General features: G+C 34.8%; 1 protein-coding gene across 1 annotated transcript in view; it reads left to right on the forward strand.

Annotated features, from left to right (window-relative positions):
- Positions 1–211: 211 nt before the first annotated feature.
- Positions 212–23444, forward strand: part of LOC148270909 (sodium-dependent transporter bedraggled-like) — a 55657-nt gene continuing 32424 nt past the window's right edge. The window contains exon 1 of the mRNA XM_088242066.1: positions 212–1690. Within this exon, the coding sequence (XP_088098192.1) occupies positions 228–1690 (1463 nt within the window). The 5' untranslated portion in view covers positions 212–227. The remainder of the gene's footprint in view (positions 1691–23444) is intronic.

A 23444-nucleotide genomic window follows, 5' to 3' on the forward strand; every position in this document is an offset into this window, starting at 1 on the left:
GGCGCGAATTCAAAGTATACGTTTTTAAACCGCCCTGAAAAATTAACGCGTGGACATAAAAAAAAAAAGTACAGTTCCCATCGTCATTTTTTTCTCAATTTTTTTGCAAAATAAAAAGAAAACGTGATAATACCCTATTGTAGCTTTTTAAGTAATAAATGTTTCCTAAATAAAAAATATAATTTAAAAAATAATACATTTCAGATGGATATCTATCATCACGCAAGATGTCTCCGCTCGCAGATAGTGCTCAGAAATGTTCCCCCGGGGATGTGAGTACCCAACCCGTCCAACCTGGCCAACCTGGCCAGCCTGATGGTACTCCTCATTCTGCGCAGTCTGCTCAGCCTTCTCAGCGTGCCGAGCCGGACGGTTCCGCCCATTCCGTCCAGTCTGCTCAGCCCGACGGTTCCGCTCATTCTGTCAAGTCTGATCTGCCCGACATTGCTGATCGTTCGATCCAGTCTGCCCAGCCTGACCGGCCTGCTCGATCCGCCCAGCCTAATAGTGCAACCTATTCTGTCCAGTTTGATCGGCCCGGTCAAGAAGATATACTCGTTGCCGGTCATAATCTGCCACGGGCAGTGAGAAACACGGAAGGTGCCTCAGGTCCCTTTGATTTTAAGAACACCGACGTGGCGAACGCTTTCCCAACAGCCAATAACAATATGGTTGATTTTTATTTGGATAACAATCAATGTAGTAGTATAAGCATAAATGAATTTCGCGATACAATAGGCTTTTGCAAAGTAAGGTTCAGTTGCGCGGGTGAATCGCCATTCGAAAATATCGACACGGATGAATTGTATTCGATTAAATACAAACCGCCGGAAATTTCAACTGTTATATCGATAGAGTCGCTAGAAGGGAAAATTCCTATCGAACGATCGTTTATCTCTCTGAATAGTGAAATCATGAAAATTTTGACAGATTTAGATACCGTTTTAGACATGTCTTCATTAGAAGAGCCTAATGAAATCGATAAAACGAACAAAGAAATACCAGCGATATCCTCCACTAGTTCACCAGCTTACAGCGAAGTAATAAACACAAGAGACAATACGAATTCGACTCTCGGAAATGAAATAGTGAAAGCCGATTTTCCAGAAGTAAATGGCAATGTGAATGACACAAAAAAGGATTTTTCAGATATTAAAGAAGATTTATTAGATGTAAGAAATGATTCGATGACTGCCGATATAGAGAATTACGAATATGACGAGAGGACAGGTGTGGGGACCAATTACACGTTAGGTGACAGTGATGTGAACGGAAGTTTATCTGAAGATAATACCATTTCGTCTTTAGAAATGGTTTCCACAGATGAAGCGGAAACAGATCCGAGTGTTCCTGAAAATTTTATAGAAATACGAATAGAAGACTGTAAGTTTGGGCCGATTTTGGGCGAATCCTTGTCCGCGAGAGCCGACAGGAGGGCTTCCATGAGGCTCCTGCAGCCACTGCGAGAAGCTAGTGCTCCGCCTCTGTCGGCGCCCCCCTCGCCGGAACTATCCTTGTCCGCGCAGCTGTTCCTGCAGAGCCAACAGCCGGGTCGAGCGCTGCGCCCCCATAGCGCGGGCGGCGCCCCGCGGGTGCGCGGTCGCCGCGCGGCGGAGCTTCCGCGGCGCTGTGCCTCCCTGCGCGCCCTCACCGCCCCAGCCCCACCGGCACTTCTCGTAGAGGGCGACAGGTAATTTTAGTGCATGAATTTTGATTAAGTTTATTTTAGATTTAAATGACTTCAATAATATTTGTGTAAATGCCAATAAATTTAATTATATCGTTGATCAAACTGATACGAAGGAGCATATCGTTGATCAAACTGATACGAAGTGGCGGCTTTAATTTTGTCTCTGTATAAAAAGTATTATTTAACATATTTTTTAAGTGGTTGTGTTATTCTAGCAGTGTTTGAACGAAAGGCTTTGCGAATTAATACATCTTATAGTGATTTAAACTATTCTTTTCTGCAGTTAATTAGCTTATTTTTAAAATTACATTAAAAGTGAATAGTGGGTAACTCAAAATTTATTTTTGCAATATGTCTAACCTCTGTCAAGTGTGTAAAAAGCCGGTCACGGCCGGAGCGTATTATACGTGCTCAGAGTGCAAAGGTGCAAATCATTTCGTGTGCGGAGATTTGCCAGAGGCTGCTTACAAAAAGTTATCTATCGAACGTCGTGGTAAGGTAAAGTGCACTGACTGTATTTCTGGTATCGCTCGGGACACATCGCTCGGAACTGATAACGAGCAATTATCAGGGGTTATCAACAATTCGGAGGCGAAGACTATACTCGCTGAAATTAAAAATATTCGTATGGAATTGACCGAACTACGGACTATAAAATGTGACATAAAATCCTTACGGAATGAATTGGTTGGCATGAAAGAGAGCGTGTCATTTATAAATGACAAATTTGATGCCATGGAGGCTAAAATTCTATTGCAAGAGGAAAAAATTAATAAGTTAGATGGCATGCAAGGGAAATTTGAGGAATTACAAAAACAAATAAACAACCTTCAGTATTTCACTGATAAACAGGCTCAATGGTCACGCCGGAACAATATCGAAATTCAAGGAATCACTCATAAAACCGGAGAAGACATATTGGAAATTGTTAATAAAATTGCCAAAACTGTTCATTTTCCCCTTGAAAAATGCGACATAGACTACTTTTCCAGACTGCCGTCTCAACCTAATAAGCCGAAACTCATAGTAGTCAGATTCTTAAGGCAGATGACCAGAGATGGATTTTTGGCAGCCGTCAAGAAACGTCGGGGTTTGACTACTTCGGATATTGGCTTACAAGGGACTGCGGAACCAATCTATTGTAATGAACACCTTACATCTTTAAAGAAGAAACTCCTTTTTGAAAGCAAAAACATAGCGCGACAGAAAGGGCACGATTTCTGCTGGACCCGGAATGGAAACATCTTCATAAGACGCAACACTACATCCCCGGTGATCAAAATATTTAACACTAGTGACCTCGACAAGTTTCGCACCGAATAACCTTATTAATTCACATTTCAATTTTCTTTTTTGTATTTTTTTTTGTATTATCTCTATATTTTATATTCCCCTCGCTTCCCTATTCTACCTTTACATAACCCCCGTCATCCTTCCTTTCCCCCACCCTGTCATCAATACAGATGTTTACTTTGCGTTAGGTATTTTGAGTTTGGTAAATATAGGTACCTGTATTATTTTTGAAACACACAATGTGTCATTTAATTTGTATTATTTTGATTCTTTTATTTTAATACTTATCTAAGTTATCTTTAAATTATTTGTCTTCGATTATTGTAATTCACTTACATTTTTTTTCCTTTTCCAACGTTTGTTTATCCCTGCGCATATTCCTCAATCTGTTGCATTTGATTACCGCGCTGCATTACAAGCTTATTATTTCTCTTTTAAACGCATGGAATATCAGTGTATCTCTTACTCTTTCTCTGGCATCGTAATTTATATATACTATTCTAACTCACTCAATAACTCGTGCAATTCAAATACGCTACATCTCCGTCTATATTACTATCGCATAGTTTTTATAATATTTTATTATTATAATGTTAACAGTCAATTATCTAGCGCTTACAAAATCTATATCAATAGACTAATAATTGTAAACGCAAGTATGTTTTTTGTACTTTACTCGATAAACTTAAAGTGTTTCGCATTTTTTATATTCAATGACAGTAAAAGTATTACTTACGTCTGTTTTGATTTACTGGATTGTTTACGCCCACTTCTACTGCATACAAATATATATTTAATTTTATTTGAGTCAATACATGTACGCCGGGTAATAAATCAGATATTATGCTTATTTAGCAAATTATGTATCATATTATTTTTTTTTACTTTAAAATTTTATATAAATATTCACAAAAAAAACACATGTTCTGTACAGTTTTATTATAATATATTTAAAACCTTACGTGATTACATTAGTTGTACGTATGCAGATAAATATTATATTCATATAACTCTATTTACCGGTACGAGAATATTTATTTCTTTTTTGCTTAACTCACTGTTACAGTTACTTACCTTTTGGGGCTCTATAAAAATGCTTGAATTTACTATCTTTAATATTTTAATATTTCAACACTCGCAATGAACTTCACGGCATATTATCAAAATTGTAGAAGCATTCGTGGTAGATTAGACATATTCTACCAGAATCTGTTGTCAAATGATACTTATTGTTTATACGGTATTACAGAGTCCTGGCTCCATAGCAGTATTTTAGATGAAGAAATTGCTCCTTCCAGTCGGTATTGTATACTAAGAGCTGATAGAAAATATGACGATTGTAACCAAACAAGGGGAGGAGGAGTGATGATCATTTGCCAAAAAGATCTTCACCCTCAGGCTAGGGATGACTTAGCATGTTCAGCAGAGAGCATTTGGGTTACCATTCCTGCCTGCAGACTTACCTCTAAGAAGAACATTCATATTGCATGCGTATATCTTCCTCAAGGACGCAATTACGACACTGCTGTAAATTCATTTCTTTCTGTTTTAACTAAATTACGAGATCAAAATCCCGAAGACCTGATATTTGTTATGGGAGATTTCAATATGCCAACATTGGATTGGATTCCACAACCTGATTCCGCTCTTTTAATTTCTGATACATCATGTAATGAAGCTAGCAGGCATTTAGTAGACACGTTATCATACGCGGAACTTAATCAATTTAACAATATCCGTAATGTAAATGGAAGGCTTCTCGACTTAATTATTTCTGATATTGATTGCCGCGTAACGCATTCTGACGCACCTCTTGTCACTGAAGATACTCACCATCCAGCATTACATATAGACATCGGAATAGAAGTATCTCCCTCTCTAATTATACCGCATAAAGAAATCACTCTTTTTCGTAGGGCGGATTACTCAATCATAAATTCTTATCTACGCGAGGTTGATTGGTCGGTTTTAATCGATGCTGAGTCTATTGATGATTCCGTGAACGCTTTTTATGTAATGCTCAAAGATACTATTTTACGGTTTATTCCTAAGCAGTCAATTAAACAAAACAAATATCCCGTTTGGTACTCATCTGCCTTAATCAAGATAATAAAAAATAAACACAAAGTTCATAGAAGATGGATTAAATATCAAAACCCACTCGATTACTTAGAATTTTCAATGCTCCGATCACGTCAAAAAACTCAGCAAAAAGAATGTTACGCGATATACATTGCCAAAGTAGAGGGAGAAATTCCAAGTAATACTAAGAAACTCTGGTCATTTGCAAAAAATGTTAACAAAAGAGGTAATATACCTCAAACTATGCATTATGGAGAGACATCTGGTACAGGGGGAAAGGAGATCTGCGATCTATTCTTAAAATATTTTAAAACATCTTATGAATCACCTAGCAATAATACTAATGATCAACCTCTTAATATTTCATCTACGCCAAATTTACTCAATGATTACGACTCAATTGGTAATGCATCTTTTGAGATAAAAGAGGTAACGAAATATCTGCTCAACATTAACCCAAACAAGGGAAGTGGAAATGATGATATTGCTCCTTTTTTCGTTTTTCAATGCGCGCACTCACTGTCACTACCCTTGACTATTATTTTTAATAGATCAATTAACGAAAAAACTTTCCCTACAAAATTTAAAGAAGCAATAATAGTCCCTATTTTCAAATCTGGATCTAAAAATAATATTCAAAATTATCGTCCCATTTCAATTCTTTCAGTTTTTTCAAAATTATTTGAGCTCATGGTTTATGATAAAATTTATCCAAAAATTCTTAAAAATATACAAAATTTTCAGCATGGTTTTCTGAAGAGGCGCTCTGTATTAACCAATATGGTAAATTTCACCGAATACGTCACTTCCAATATGGATGACAGAACGCAAGTTGATGTCATATACACAGATTATTCTAAAGCGTTTGATAAGGTGGATCACCGAATTCTTATGCGTAAATTAGAATATCTGGGAATTCACGGTGACTTATACAGATGGTTTATCTCTTACTTAGATAATAGACTTCAGTCAATTATGATTGAAGGATATCAATCTGATTTCATCTCCATTCCGTCTGGTGTACCACAGGGCTCACATCTTGGGCCACTTTTATTTAATGCCTATATTTATGATATTCAGTTATGTTTCAAAAATGCCCATTACCTTTGTTATGCTGACGATAAAAAAATTTACCTTAAAGTCAAGTGTAGAGATGACTGTGCAAAGTTACAACAAGATTTACATGCATTATCGAATTACTGTGTTGTAAACAAACTTTATATCAATGTGTCTAAATGTTACAAAATATCTTTCACTCGTAATAAAAATAAAATAAAATATGACTATATGATAAATGAAAATACAATTAGAGAAGTAAACGAAATACGTGACTTGGGAATTATTTTGGACTCAAACTTAAATTACAATAGTCATATAGAAACTATAATTAACAAGGCATACAAAATGACTGGATTTATCATGCGGCTGTGTAAATCTTTTAAAAATTTAGGTTCATATATATTGCTTTACATAACATACGTACGCCCCCATCTTGAATATTGCACTGCTATCTGGTCTCCTGTTTATAAATTAAATATTAATAGAATCGAGAATGTTCAAAAAAAATTCCTCAAAAAACTAGAATACAAATTTCATTTGCATTTCCAAAATTATTTAGCTTCATTAAAATTTTATAACCTTGTTTCATTAGCACACAGAAGAGATATGTTTGATCAGATCCTGCTTTATAAAATTGTCAATAATAAATTCGATTCCCCGGAACTCATTAATCTACTTGCTTACCGTGTCCCCTCCAGGCCAACTAGACTCTCTGATATTTTCTATATTCGTAAATTTAAAACTAATCATCGGAAACATTCTACAATCCCTCGTATATGTGAAACATTTAACAAAAAATTTAATAGTCTTGATATATTTAACACTCCATACAATATGTACAGAAGAGAATTAATAGGCTTGATTCATGCTCTTCATTCATAATTCGTTTAATCATTAAATCAAATGCAATTTTCCACTCTCACTTTCCTTCAATCATCCTTTACCACTCCTTATCAATTTCCTTCTTTTCCTTTCCACTATCTCCTTGTTTTGTCCATATTTATCTTATTTTAATATATAGTATATTTATTATTTATATAGTTTAAACTTCAAGCCGTCGTCGCTTTATTACAGTAGTATTTAGTGAATACATATAATTGGATGGCAGGCCCTACTATGTATACATTTTATATAATTTTTTTTTTTTTAAATATTCATTTAACCTGTACATCTGTTTGTATTCGAAATAAATAAAATAAAAAAAAATAAAAAAATTATTATTTACATTGCGAAAATAACTTATTCGTATCCTAAATAACATTACACATATGTACGTATATTATTATTACAATTATTTTAGATAACTTATATAGCGCCAACATTTATGAATATTTATTTTAATTTGTATTATGGACAACTAATCGCTAAACGCATCCGAGATCCTAATTAAACGATCCTCTCAACTGATTTCATAAGACCACGAGGACTGATCCATTAGTAGGGCTGATATAATAAGGCCAAAAGGACAGGTCTATTAAGATCGCCCCGAGTGCCGAATTTAGTATCATGTTACAGTCGGTGGCAGCTGACTATAATTATTTAAAATGACAGATTTTTCAATTTTAATCGCTTAATGTCTGATCTTTTCTCTATTCCTAGCATTAAAACGAATTACTCTAAACATTCTACTACCCCTCGTATATGTGAAACATTTAAATTAATTGATTAGTCTAGGTGTATTTAACACTCCATATAATAGGCACGGAAAAGGACTAACACTCTCAAAGTCAATTCGGAGTAACAGAGAAAATTGTCTTTTTTTTTGCTCTTTATGTTTCGTCACCAAATCAAATGCAATTTTCCACCCCCACTTTTCTCTATTCCGCCTCCACCGCTCTTCATCATTTTCCTTCTTTTCCCTTCCCACTATCTCCTTGATTTTCCCCATTTCTTTTATTTTAATTTGTATCAAGACCTTGTTTCAATGGCTTATCATTCTATTTTTATATTGTTTAAACTGTACACCGTCGCCGTCGCCGTCGCCGTCGGTCGATTTATTTGACTAAAATTAGTAAGTACGAATATGATATGATAATTAGATGGCAGGCCTTACTATGTACTCTATTTTTCGTCATTAGTCTCGAAGCATAAAATTTTAACCCGTACGTAGTATGTATAGGCAACGCAGCCTAAGTTCCTAAGTAAATCCGGCTGTGGTCCTGTGGCTGGTGTCTTGGACTCACGGACCGAAGATCTGTGGTTCGAATCCTACTCTACCTCAACTTGATTCCCATTTTCTAATAGTGAGTTATTTACAACTCGTTGAAAATGGCCCTCAAAATTAAATATTTGGGTAAATCATAAGAACGCAAACATTTATTTTTATTTAAAAAAGGAAACAAAAGTTGAGGCGATCACTGTACCCACACAAGTATACATATTGAATAAATAGTGCTTCTTTTCTCTCCATATTATATTTTATTTCTTGAATATTATTTACTATCATTTTCTTTTATTTGAAATAAACGGCACAAAGGCCATTTACAAAAAAAAGTAAGCACACTAAATTTTTAATGTGTTTATTTATTTAGTTCAGAAGTATTCATGTTTAGGTACATACCTAAACTAAACTAAATAGTTTAATCAAATCACTTTTTCACGATTTTTTAAAACCAATAGTTACAGTAAATATTTTTTTTTTTCGAAATTAAAATATATTCTAAGTACACAGTTGTGTGTTATTTCAAATTCTTCGCAAGGATTAGGATTATTACCATAATGTTTGCCTCGTTATCAAAATCTAATAATACTGAATAGGTGAGAAAACCTTAAATTAACATTCGGCGCATGCGTCTAGTAATTAAAAATTAGTGTTATTACGCTGCTATTTTTATATGTACTATCGATGTATAATATTATTTATTAATTTGATAAGACACATCTTTCGCCCAGTTCATTAGTAATATAATAATGTCGGACAAACAAACTAACCGCGAGGCCGACTGATTTCCGATCGATTACCTTTTGCAGGGTTTTTACCTGAAAGTAGCCAGAAATAAATAAAAGAAACAATACAAAAAAAACAAATTTGTACGTAGGCGACCGGTGCGCGGTGCGCGGTGCGCGGTGCGCGGTGCGCGGTGCGCGGTGCGCGGTGCGCGGTGCGCGGTGCGCGGTGCGCGGTACACAATCGGTCTCTGATGATAATATGTAGTAGAAGTTATGTTTCAGTCTCTCTATATATTTTTTTATTTGGCCATAGCTGTTTTTTTTTCATCACAACCGGTTTGTGACCGAAGATTTTAGATGTACCTACGTATGATTGGATTACTTTGATTGGAACGTTGCCGTTGCCGTTAATTTTTAGTCTGTTGATATTTAGACTACACTTAAGGCTGATTCTCTTTAAATCTTAATCTTCAATAAAAGTATCGTCGTCGTTCAGGCAAAAGTCACTAACTCTAAAAATTAGAGTTTTGAGATATGCCATTCGAAGCGTACAATTATGTTCTTTAAGAAGCAATCACCACCGAGGTTTCTTAGTTAGAAAAAAGTTGCGTCAATCTAAATTATTTGTTTTTTACTATATTATAAACGATAAAAAAAATATGCTAAAAAATATTTTTGTTTAAAGAAAAATATATAAATAAATAGCTCACATTGTCCAGATTATACACAAGCAAAACTCTCGTAACCTTACCCCATTAAAAACCTTCCAGATATTTTTTAATGTATAAGAAAGAAAAAGTTACCAATGAAAATCATAAAAAAAACATTATTGAATATTTTTATTTCATTTGGGATATCAACAGTTCTACATACATATTTATAGTAAACTAACAGATAAAGTGTATAAACTCAGAACTAATAACAGATTTTCACAAAGTATACAAAGTTAGCAAAGAAAATATATTACATATTAAATAAATATATATAAAAATGTTATTTTCATGTACTCGTAAATATTTTTCAATAATCAAAGATTTTTAAATATTTTTTTTAAGAACAGTAAGTTATTGTAAATTGGGCGGGATTGGACAAGGATGCTTGAAGAGAGGATAAGGAGGGGAAGGTAGATGTATATATTTATTATTATAATGTCTGCTAAGTTACATAATGCATTTTAAGTGTAAATTTTATATCCGACAGAATGATGTTTGTGTAATCTATATCTTTAAATTTTGTATTGTGCTCTGAAAAAGTCCTACGAAAAAAATCATTTTTAACATGCGATGTTTTACTTATTGGTACATATATGATTTAATATATTGTTATGTTGTATTTATAAAACCTTAAAAACACAAAATTCTGATTTTTCCTAGGTTTCCAAACTTTTAAATTACGATTTCTCAAAATGATGTATTTTTGGGTTCGCGACTTTTGCCCGAACGGCGGCGATATGTTCTCTTATTGCCACAAGCGTCGAGTCTTCAGCGTATCGGAGGCAAGCACTTTTCTTCTAATCAATAGTTATACCATCAGAGTGCACGGGTAAAGCGAGTCCGCAAAATACGTATTTGTTAAATATCAAGGATAATAAATTATCGTAAAAAAAGCGTTTTGCTTCGCACGTCCGAGGGCGCGGGCGGCCAATGTCAGTATACCCTATTCACGGAAAATGGACATCTCGACATATTTCATTCGTATTTCAATAGACACGTCATGTTTGACAACCCCGCAAATGCAGATTCGATATCTATACGTTACGTAGGGACCGTCGATGTATACAAGCGCGAACTACGAGCCCGCGGCGTGATAACTGTCGGCCATTATTAATTACTGTCCTGGGTCGATTATTTTCAAGTCATCCACATTAAGAAACTAGATATTTTATGTTTTACGCAAAATAAAGATATTTTGTCCAAATTCTAATAAAAATGTACAGAAAATAGTGTGTATGCGCTGTGAGTATGCAGGTACAGTATGTTCACTGTCACAGACGTATAGACGTTGTGACGTTGCTCAGTTAAGATTCAATAAAAATTAGCGCATCGATATTTAAGAATGCATATATTGCAGTGTTTCCCACGGTGGGGCATAACGCCTCAGAGGTGGGGCACCGCGCTTCAGAGATGAGACACGTCGGCATTCCACAAATAATGGGGAATACTCATCGGTCATACAAAAAAATGCCTGAGATGTACAAAATTGAAATATACGCTAAATTGTACTTAAAATAGAATGAAACCCGTTACAATTTCAATATTATCTGAAAACACAGAAACTGTACAGGATGTAGGAATAATGGCATGGATTTTCGAAGAAACTAACACAAAATATTCTAATATTACTTTGCATGCCAGAAAATTGTTATTACCCTTTCCCTCATCTTACTTGGTGGAATGTAGTTTTAGCGCCATAAGCGATTTACTCATTAAAAAACGAAATCGATTGGATATAACTAATAGAGGTTGAAATTAACTAAGACTGAAATTAACTAAGTTAGATCCGGACATCAATTTTTTTTGTAGCAATCGTAACTGAATTTAATCATGAATTAGGCGTCAAGATATGTGTGTGTTTGTACTCAATTTCAATTGTCACTCGTCTTTTATTATTGTTTTCATTTTTATTTTATTCTACTTAATTACATTTTTGTGGTTTGTAATCATCTCAGTTATAATTTATGCATTAGAATAGGTTTAATTTAATTTCATTAGGGGTTCACATGTTTACAAACATATTACAAGATGATTTGAAAATTTACCTGCTGTTTAATTAAAAAAGATGCCGGTGGGGCATCTGACTTTTGAAAAGACAACGGTAAGGAATGGCATAAAGAAGGCTGGGAAACACTGGTCTATTGCTATCGAAATTCAACCGGGAAGTGTCACAACACACTACCGCATTCCTTCCGCGCGTCTTGAACGGAGATCCCTTCTATGCATTGTACAAGTTAGTTTGTTATATTTGAGACGCCAGTTTTGCTGAAATCTACTATAATACGTACCAAGTACCTAACCGGCGGCCGCGGAGACGCGACTCCGGCTGCTCCGGATCTCGTCCTAGACCGCCACGGCCGTCACGACCGTCACGACCGGTCATGCAAAACTTGTTTTTTTTTTACAAGTAATTATTGTCAAACGGAAAGACAACTTTTGAATCATTCGAGTATATCACAACACAACTCACGTGGATAAATTTAACCTACAAAATATAATATATATATCATCAACATCGTAAGCGTTCTACGTCTACGTACACCTTATCGAAGCGTCGGGAGCTGGGACGTCATCGCGACCTACTGCGCCGCCTCGCCTGCGTCCCCCGTAGTTGTATCTACTCCGAGAGACAACTTTCTGTCTGCTACTAACAAATACAACCAGACGAAAATAAAAAATGAAGAAAAATTGCACACCGGCAACATACATAGGTTGTATCTACTGTTCCAGCAAGATGCGTTCTAATCGAGAATCAGATATTTGCACATGCAAGCCACGAAAGTTGGAAAGTTGAAAGTTGAAAGGTAGAGTGGAGTGATCGGGCTTACGAATGCTTTCATAAAAATCTACAAGACTGTAAATGTACAAAAATATATTAAGTGCCAAAATTATTATAAATTCCACTTTTAATTGGGAAAGAACAGATAAAAGCAATTTGTAATAAGCTAGGAGTTTGCCTGCTTAACATGTTCCACCTTAAATCATACCTACCATACTCCGTGCTGAGTCTAGTTTACTTGGGGCTAGTTGAGCCAATAATTCAAAATGGGGCCTAAGTTTCAAGCCTTATACCGAGAGGGCCTTGAAACTACAAGTAAAAATTTTAAAAACCATTGTACCTGTAAAAATAAATATTGAGGCAAAAGGCAATGATAAAGTATTATTTGACTATTTGCCTATTGTCAGTGTCAGTATAAGATAGTGACAGATCATTTCCTCGACTGCAGTTTTGAATTCAAAGTAAACCACCAACCAGATCGTGAACCGGCAAGTATCGGCACAGCAGCTGACGGTGCCACGACAGAAAAACTACTATGGAGATAGAACAATAGTGAGTGTACTACCAAAACTGTTTAAATACCAAGTGAAAATCGAGAGGAAAAAAACTTAAATACATTTAAAAAAACCTTAAAAAACTTATAAAAAAGAACAAGCGAATCTTAAGTGTGCACACAAATATTTTCTACGTTTTTTATTAAACGCTGTACCTACGAGTACCTTTAAAAAAATGTAATTTAATCCGCAGACAAGCCTAGGCTTTGCGAGAACAACATTACAATTTATGTATGCTATTTTACTGTTAAGATAAATAAATAATAAAAATATTAAAAAACAAGCTTTTGTTACAGACTAAAAAATAACATCTTCCCAGATTTTAAGTATTGGTTGCGAATTATGTGGGCATGCATTGTTCAAATTATTGTCATAACTTCAACGTCCTTTGTGCCCACAACATCTGTTCACTTAGTATCTTTTGATCATCCGCCACAAAGGGACCTCGTGTAGTGAATCGCGCGTTTATTTTGTTGAATGTGTGCCGCATCATAGACTTTGTTTCCACCGACCACCAGTGTTCAGCTCCAGATTGAGTGACTGTCCTAGTGGTGGTGCCGCTCGCAATTGACCAGTCGGACCACCGCAATTCCATCAAGAACGAACCAGGTTAGTGGCATCCATTCCTAACCCATCTCATTCGTTGGGGTTGTTACCGATTGACACTGCATACCGCATATTGAGGATATTAACTTATTCCATTAAAATTGAAATATAATCCACTCCGCTAAATAATATCGTAGAAGCCCTAGGGCTTCGGCCCCCGCAATTTCTCGCCCCGCATTCGAGTAGGAATTCGTTTTCCCACCAAGTATATTATGCATTCTCGTCGAATGCAACCCCGGTGATGGATGAAAAAAACATTTACGCTCCTAACTTTTCTCTAGTTAATATATTGAAGAATTTAATAGCTACGAATATGCTAATGGCAAAAATCTACGTATCACTGAAAACCACACGTAAATCGTTCTAATAGTTATTCAGTCTATCGAGGACACACATACGAACATTGCCTTTTATTCATATTTTTTAATTTTTAATTTTTTTTTTTTTTAATTTTTGTTTATTAAGAAAAATATAGATTGCCATACTAAATATCTCTCTCAGTTAAAATCGATTACAAACGTAATCATTCTCATTTACTATTATACTTTTTTGTATGTAAAAAAACGTCACAAAACTGTCTATTATAATAGTTACTTAATATATACGTATAACTATTTTATTGGTATAATTTATTGTACTATGGAAAGAAATAACAACGCTGTTATAATGTTTACAAACAATCGAAAAAATCGTGTAATTATCGGAAATAATACCCGTGCCTCGGCGCTTGGTGGCGAGTGGCGAGTGGCGAGTGGCGACCGTGTGCGTCGTGAAGTTACTCGCAGTTTTGATTGTTTTCTCTAGAAATTTCCAACATTTACTCTTTGATTTTTGAAAAAGTTTGTTTTTATAAAATAGTGAGGTTTGATGTTAAATATATGTAAAAGAAAACATTGAATACATTACAATATTCAAAGTGTTGCACAGCGTTAAGACTTTTTTTTCTGTGTGTAAAAATTCCTAGAACTGCTTGAAGATGTTGCCACATGTTTCGTTTACAGCATGGCTAGTGCTTTCAGAATACACAAATATAAATCGTATACATAAATTTGTTAAAGACATTATTATTATTATTATAATGTATAACTTATACAGCGCCATTTTTGTAATATGATACCCCGAGGACGCTTTACAAAGTGCTTCTATAGATAAATAATTTTGTTTAAAGCTTTTAAATTTGTAATTTAATTAAAACAGTTTATTTTGTTACCACATGCTACGGATTTATTCAAATGATTTAGATAATAAGTGCGTTTTTTTCTGGAACATCACTTCACTCTCACAGCTTCGCACCTCTGCTGAGAGAGGATTCCATCCCATAAGGCCTGCGACCGCAAATGCGCATTCACTGAATTTAGTGCGCTGTTTGCGTAGAGGTAAAATAACTTTTACTCTCGCCGTAGACGTAGCTGATCCTTTGACTAACTTCGATGAGGCTCGCAACCCGTCAAGTCGTTCCTCCCGTAGGGGCGCACAGAAGAGGAAAATGCAAGAATTCAGAATTGCGACATGGAATATAAGGGGACGTATGGGTGAAAAAATAAGCGAATTGTGTGATGTGATGAAGAAGCAATGCAAAAAAATGTACACAACATAATAAAAAAAACAAAAATAAAGCCAAATCAGTTTGCCACATAAATACAATTATAAAAATCTAGTTCAGTTCGATATTAATACATAGAAGCGCATGTGTGCGAGTTTTTGTGTGTTAGGATGCGCGGGTAAGTGACTGATGTGTAGTTTTGGTAGGTATGTGAAAATGTGTGTGAGTGTATATGAGGATGGGTTTATGGACAGGGTGAGTGTGTGTTTGATATGAGCGAATAGAAACACATTAAATTTATAATGTAAAAACATTTTTTTTTTCATAAAATAGTTTTTTTAATTCTTGTTTTAAAAGTGAATTAACTGCAGTTAAATATGTTTATGTTATTGAAAAATACATTACAATTACGCGCCAAGCTAATCAAAGGAGAGTTTTGTGCATAGTTGGTGCGAACTGTAGGCACATGGAAAAGATATATAATATGTACAACAGAAAGTTGGAAAAAGGAAGCGGTTTGATGGAACACGGTGACGCCCTGGTCCTTTGGTCTGGAGTCCCAGATACAGACAGAGCCTGCCAGGGTGTTGCCGCGTTTCTGTCGCTCAGAATGATAGAGAGTATGAAAGAGTATGTCCTTATAAGTTCTTGACTTATGTTTGTCAGATTTAAGATGGATTAACAGGAATTATTTTAATAATAGGATATGAACCTGTGAATTCTGACTGCGAATCTGAGAAAGATAAGTGCTGGACAAGTGTGATGGATGTGATGAATGTAAAAAAAAATAGTGAGAGAGTAATACTTGTGGGAGATTTGAATGGATAGATGGGAACTCGAAGAGACTGGATGGAGTCGGCCCTAGGTATGTTCGGGGATGGAAGGCAGAATGATAATGGAAGAAAGCTGCTAGAGGTATGTCTGGAATGGAACCTTTTTGTGTCAAATACGTACTTTGATCATAATAAAAACCACCAGTATATGTGAGAGAGAGGCAACGAAAGGTCTATTATCGATTATGTAGTCATCGACTCTAGATTGAAACCTGTAACAGTTGATACGTGTGTATATAGAGGAGCCAAGATGGAAACTCATAACTTCTTGGTAGTATCAAAAATAATATTGTTCCAAGGATGGCGGTCCAAAACCCGTGAGATACAGGCTCCTTCTAGAGTCAAAGTTTAAAAAATTCAAAATGATGACATGAAAGATAAATTTGAAAGCGCTGATAATCGTAGACTGATAGAGGAGTGTGGAGAAAGTATGAGCATTGATGATATGTGGGATTGTTTGAAAAAAAAGTATGTGTGAATCAGCAACGGAAGTAAACGATGTGGTAAAACAAGGAAGAAAGAAAGGTGATGCATGATGGGATGATGAAATAAAAAAGGTCGTTCGAGAAAAGAAGAAATCGTGGTTATACTTATTAACAGTAAGTCAAACGGATACCGCATATAAAAGTGTATTTATTAATTGGAAATAGAGAGTAAAACAGGGTGTGTGAAGAAAGAAATGACTGAAAGTGAGGGAATAAAAATGTAAAAAAATTTAAAAGAAAACATTAAAATATTCCAGAAAGCGGTTAAATATTCCCAAAAAAGTAAAAATAGCGGATTTATGACAGCTTCAAAAGGAAAATATGAAAAAATGGTGACAAACGATAGTGGAATAAAAACGAGATAGAAGGAATACTTCAAGAAGGTGGATGAAACACATACAGGAAATATAAGCACTGCTCAAGTAAACATGAATACAGATGATGATGCTGCTAAGTATCTTTATACGTATAATTCATCTGTACCGTACTCCCCCCAAACGGCTTAACCGATTTAGTGCGGTTTTCAGATAAATGATCTTTGCGCTGTGAGTGTTCGTACATAATAAAATCTTCAATCGAATTTGCAAAAAAGAAGTTAGGTGCATAAATGTTTTATTCGTAGATATACCAGGGTTGCATTCGAGGAGAATGCATTTGCAAAAAAATGAGAAGAAATTGTTTTTTTGTGTAAAAAAAAGTTTTGATATACCATCAAAAGCTTTTTTAAAAGTCAATAAAATACCTAAGCACTTTTTACCATTGTCGAGACTTTTATAAATGATCGAAGTTAATTTAGCTAAAGCATCTTGTGTGCTTGTATTTTCTTTAAAACCATACTGATTTGAATTAAGTAAATTGTTTTTCTGAAAGAAATTTGCAAATAGTTTTTTAACAGATTTTTCAAAAAATTGTTTTTTTTTGTTTCGTTTGCTGAACCAGTTAATGGCAGGCAAGCCAATGTTCGGGCAGGACATCGTCTGTCGGATCCGCTAGTTGAATATACATATGTAATGGGAAAGCACAAGGTTATGATAACATTGCCACAGAGTTTGCAAAGGCGGGCGGAGAACTAATTTTTGTATGGCTTAACCACCTATGTTAAGAGGAGGAATACGATCCCCTGATTGGAGGAGAGCTGTTGTTATGCCTCTACTACGAGGGAAAAGGCTCCAGGGTGGATTGCGGAAACTATAGAGCTATCAGCCTTTGGAGCACTGTTGGTAAGATATATGGCAGAATACTGGCTGAGAGAGTAAGAAAAGTGACTAAAGATAGAGTCTGGGATATACAAAATGGATTTATAAATGGAAGGGGATGTATGGATCAAATATTTGTTTTGCGAATGTTGATGGATGCAGAAAACGAGGAAGATCGAGAAAGATATGGCACGAGCAAGTCCATCAAATACTTGAAGATGGACATGTCAAGTGTAGGAATAATCGGCGTGCGTGCATGAGAAGACGAATGATTGCAAAGACAGAGTGCTATGGCGTTCTATCCTCTCTGCCTACCCCTACGGATTTTATTAAGTGTTTATCCTCCGAGAATATTTCAATATTTAAGTTATGATTATATATATGAGTTAAGAAGGATTATTTCCTAGCAAATGGAAGGAAGCAAATATTGTACCGATTCATAAAAGTGGGGATAAAAATTGCATTGAAAATTATCGCCCAATTTCCATACTTCCAGTATTTAGTAAAATGTTCGAAAAAATTGTTTATGATCAGGTCTATACTCATTTGTCACGTAACTTTCCCGAACAGCAGCACGGGTTTCTTAGAAAACGATCAACAACAACTAATCTAGCAGTATTCACTCAATACATTTTCTCTCAATTTGAAAATAAAACTCAAGTAGATGCTATATACACTGACTATGCGAAAGCCTTTGATAAAGTAAACCATCTTACCCTTCTATTAAAGATCGAATATCTGGGTATTCACGGAGATCTTTTGCGATGGTTTACTTCTTATTTGACAAATCGCTGTCAATCTGTTGTAATCGGTGGCTTCTGTTCAAACTTTTCTTCTATACCATCAGGAGTGCCCCAAGGTTCACACCTCGGGCCACTCCTTTCCAATGTCTATATTTATGATGTCAGTCAATGTTTCAAATTTGCACAGTTCAGTCTTTTTGCCGATGATATGAAAGTATACTTACCTATTAATAATGATCAAGACAGTATAAATCTTCAAGAAGACCTGAATAGATTAAACACATATTGCATTAAAAACAGATTGTCTATTAACATTAAAAAGTGTCAGCAAATTTCTTTTTACCGCATTCGTTCTAAAAAAATTAATTATTCGTATAAAATCAATGAGTTGACTATAAATTCTTCTACGGAAGTCCGTGACCTTGGTGTTGTACTTAATAGTAAACTTACATTTAACAAACATACAGAAAATACTGTAGAAAAAACTTACAAAATGTTAGGGTTTGTCATACGATCAACCAAACCTTTCACAAGAACTGACGCATTAAGAAAACTTTTTTTTTCATATGTACGTAGTGTCCTCGAGTTTGGTTCGCCGATTTGGAATCCCCAATATAATACGTACAAAAATCGTATTGAACATTTTCAAAATTATTTTCTTAGACAATTAGATTTCAGAAATAATGTTTCATTCTCAAGTAGGACTGAGTCAGCTAATTTTCACAAAGTTCAAAATCTCGCAACTCGGCGTACCATGTTGGATATGAGCTTTCTATACAAAATTGTTAATAACGTAATTGATAGCCCAGAAATTGTTAGAGGCATTTCATATCGAGTCCCTGTCCGTAGAACTCGTCAATCTGTACTCTTCGACATTCCTAACTCAATGACTAATTATTTAAAAAATAGCACTCTACGAAGAATACAGATTACCTATAATGACAGTTTTAGTGACATCGACATACTACATTGTAAATACCATATTTTTATCAGATCAGTTAAAGACATTTTAAATTTATCTCCTGCTTGACTTTTGACTTTTAATTTGATTCTTAATTTTGTCTTTCAATTTTAACTTTTTAATTTTAATTCTTAATTTTAACTTTTAATTTAAACTTTTCATTTTAATTTTAACTTTTACTTTTAATTTTAATCATTTGATTTCAACTCTCAATTTATACTTACCTACATCTACTACCTGCATCGAATAATTTATTGTTAGTTGTGATTTTTTTAACATTAGTGTGAAATCTGTAATTGGTCTTACTTTTTAAAATTGTTAATTTGTTCCTTGTTTTATATAAAGACTGTATGATTTCATTAATAAATAAATAAATAAATAAATGATTACCTGTACTACAATATTTTTCAGCCACAGGCGCGGTTAATTTTTTTTTTTGGGTAAACAAACAGTATGTACACAAATATTGACAATTTATTAAAAATAAGGACACTCATGCACACACCAAAAAAATTGTTTAATAAAATAAATGTAAAAGATAAGAAATGAAAAATATGTGAAATATAATAATAAAGTTTATTAAATATCTGCTTCATTCAATATTTCTATGATTTTCGACCTAAATTTGAATACATTGCCATTAAAAATATCAGCCTCGGTAAATCTATTGTTATATTGGTCGCTTATTCTAGGTATTGTAGATTGTTTCAAATAGTTTGTTGACGCATTATTTGTGTAAAACAGACAATTTTGTCTTGTCGGTCTAGATGGCACACGGAAGGGAAATATTTCAAGTAGATTTGGAGAATCAATTTTATTATTTATTAATTTGTATAAAAAATAACTGGTCTAACATTATTCTTCGATTTTTAAGAGAGTTTGTTCCGTGGTGCTGCATACTTTCAGCACAGTTAGAAAAGTTATGGTTTGACCGGTAGTCGAGTCGACCTGTGTAAAAAATGTTTGTTTGACCCTTTCTTGTCTATTAATACTAACATCATAGTAAAGTGACCAAAAAGGAGTACAGTATTCTAGCTGGGGACGAACAAATGTTTTATAAAGTTTTTTTACATGTATCTGCATGTTTAAATGGTTTCGATACCCGCATGATAAGTCCGACCATTTTATATGTTTTTTCAGGACTGATTCAATATGAATATTAAACATTAGTTTCGTATCAATAATAACACCTAAGTCGCAAATTTGACTATCTGTTATAGAGATAGGGATGTTATTGAAAGAGTAAAGAAAGCTGATCGTAAAGTGTTGAATTCAACGTTTCGCAATGCCAACAGTATGAATGGTATAAATGAAGAATGAAAATATTAATGGTTTAAAAATTGTCAGTCTTAATATTGTAAGAAGCATAAAAAAAATATATAATCTTCAAATTTTTCTTGATGGCATTACAGAACCAATTGATTGTCTTATGTTGAGCGAGTGCCGGATTCACAACTGCCTTACGATTCAAAAAAATAAAAAACTATAACATGCTCTTCACAAGACAAAATACTCGGCAAAATGATGGTGTCACGCTGTTGATAAGAAAATCTTTGTCTGATTCCGTAGAAGAAATAAAAATACCTAACGTCAATTGCCTTAAGGCGGTACTCGATGATGTACTCGGTGATCTTGGCAGTCAGTATGTTGATAGGTCGTCATGTATTCAGAATATCACGCCATTCGTCCGCAATTTATCGGTAATATTTGAATCCATTAAAGAATATGATTGCATATTGGCCTAAATAGAAATATTCTGAATAGAAATATTCAAACATATTAATAAATATCTAGTCTCCTGGCAGAAAACAGCATAATTATAATAATAATAATAACATTCTTTATACACTGTGGCTTTGCATCATTTTAGAACAATTTAATAGTAATACTTTCAAAATTCCTCTCAAACATAACCATAATACACGCTTCATGTATAATGATGGTTTGGTAGTACCAAAAGTATGTAATATGGTTATAGAACTCTCAAATAATTGGTACCTAGCATTTTTAATTTACTTCCGAAAGAACTTAAATTGAACACACAATGTAACAAGAACAAAATTATAGAGAGTGACTACTCGATCAAAAGTTTATGTATAAATAGAGATGTAAGCCAGGTAGTATAACATTGGTAGTTTATTGTAAGAAACGTATTCTACCTTAGAATACGGTTACGGTAGTTTTCGGTAGTTATGGTAGAAAACGTTTTGCTTAATAAAATGGATGTATAATCACTTGATTGGTAATATTTTATTTCAAAGCCTGATTTATAACTTTGGTATTATATAGTAAAAAGTATTTTACCGTACAATACGGTAGTTTTGGTAGAAAACGTTTTTCACTTACATTACTTATGTTATAATCACTTGATTAGTAATATTTTATTATCTATATCTATATGGCAACATGGCGTGATGTACACTTAATTGGAAGACTGGGAAAGACAGCCCGATGACTGTATAGTCCTATACAGGACCAGCACAGTCGGCCACATTTCATACACTTCCAGGTTGTGGGGGGGGGGGGGGGGGCTTCAGTAGGTAGCTGCCTTCCTCGCAGTCTTTTAAGCCTCTGACTTTCCAGCTAGAGGTCGTCGTGTGCCGCTTTTCCCTCCTTTACGGCTCCTCTCCACACATCTCTATCCCTGGCGAGATCTTCCCAATGATCAGCGTCAATGCAAAAAGTCTTCATGTCGCGTTTACAGACATTATTAAATTGCAATCGCTGACCACCGTGGGATCGTTTAGCATCACAAAGCTCTCCATACATAAGATATTTCGGTATTCGGCCATCCTCCATTCGATTCACATGACCGAGCCATCGCAGGCGTCTTTATTTTAAGATCGCCATTACCGCCAGACACTGTTGAACCGAGGTAACAAAACTTTGAACAGAACTATAGTATTTGACCATCAACTTTGATTTCTAGCCTCTGATCTGTGTCTTGTTATAAAACAACAGTTTTTTTCAAGCTTATTTCCATAGAAATTTTTTTACACGCTGTTGAAAACAGATCCATCAAAAATTGTAGATCTTCCTCAGAGTGCGCAATAAAAGCAGCATTATCCGCAAATAGCAAATCTTTGATGAGTATCTGTCTTCTTTAAGTGATGGCCTTTAGCCTAGCGATGTTGTATAGCCTTCCATCTGATCTAGTGTGGAGGTACACCCCGGTTTCACAATCTTTAAATGCTGAGTGAAGCAGCACCGAAAAATAAATCCCAAAAAGTGTAGTTGCCAGCACACATACTCGTCTCACTCCACATTCCACTTTGAAAGCGGTTGACCCTTTACACTCAAATTGAACAGTACAATTCGTATTTTCATGGAATGAAAGTAATATTTTAAGAAGTTTCGGCACTTTTCCTGAAGTTGCCGAAAAACAAATATCATATCCGTAGTTGACCTTTTTCTTCTGGATCCACACTGACTTTCGGGGTATATCCTTTCTGCCAATTTTTGAACTCGTCTATGAAACACTTTGGCAAATATTTTACCCGTGATGCTCAGCAAGGAGATACCTCTATAATTATTACAATCACCTCTGCCTCCCTTGTTTTTGTATAATGATATAATGTTCGCATCTCTCATGTCTTGTGGAACACAACCATTGTTCCAACAATTTATGAAAAGACGGTAAAGTAGGGGTAACAGAGACTGGTCTTTCAGTATCTCAGCGGGTATACCATCCACGCCAGGAGCTTTTTGCTGTTTCATAATAGCCTGTTTAAGTTCTGTAAGTGATGGAATCACATCCGGCTCATCCATAATTTCTAATGCATCAACGGAATATAAAGCAGATGATAATATTGGAATCGGTAACTCATCTCTATTAGTAATTTTACAACGATCTAATTGTTTATTTTGGTCCAATATTATATCTCCCTGTATCGTTTTTGGAGGCGCAGTTTTTTGACAACAGGTCCAATTGCTCTTTTTATGCCTTCATACATAGCAAAAGAGTTCCCAGTATCCGCCGCATTTTGGATGTCGTTACACAGCGTATTCCAATATTTAT

This window comes from Micrasema longulum, unplaced genomic scaffold (genome assembly GCF_059751315.1).
Source record: "Micrasema longulum isolate JH-2025_06_02 unplaced genomic scaffold, ASM5975131v1 h1tg003260l, whole genome shotgun sequence".
Taxonomy (NCBI): Eukaryota; Metazoa; Arthropoda; class Insecta; order Trichoptera; family Brachycentridae; genus Micrasema; species Micrasema longulum.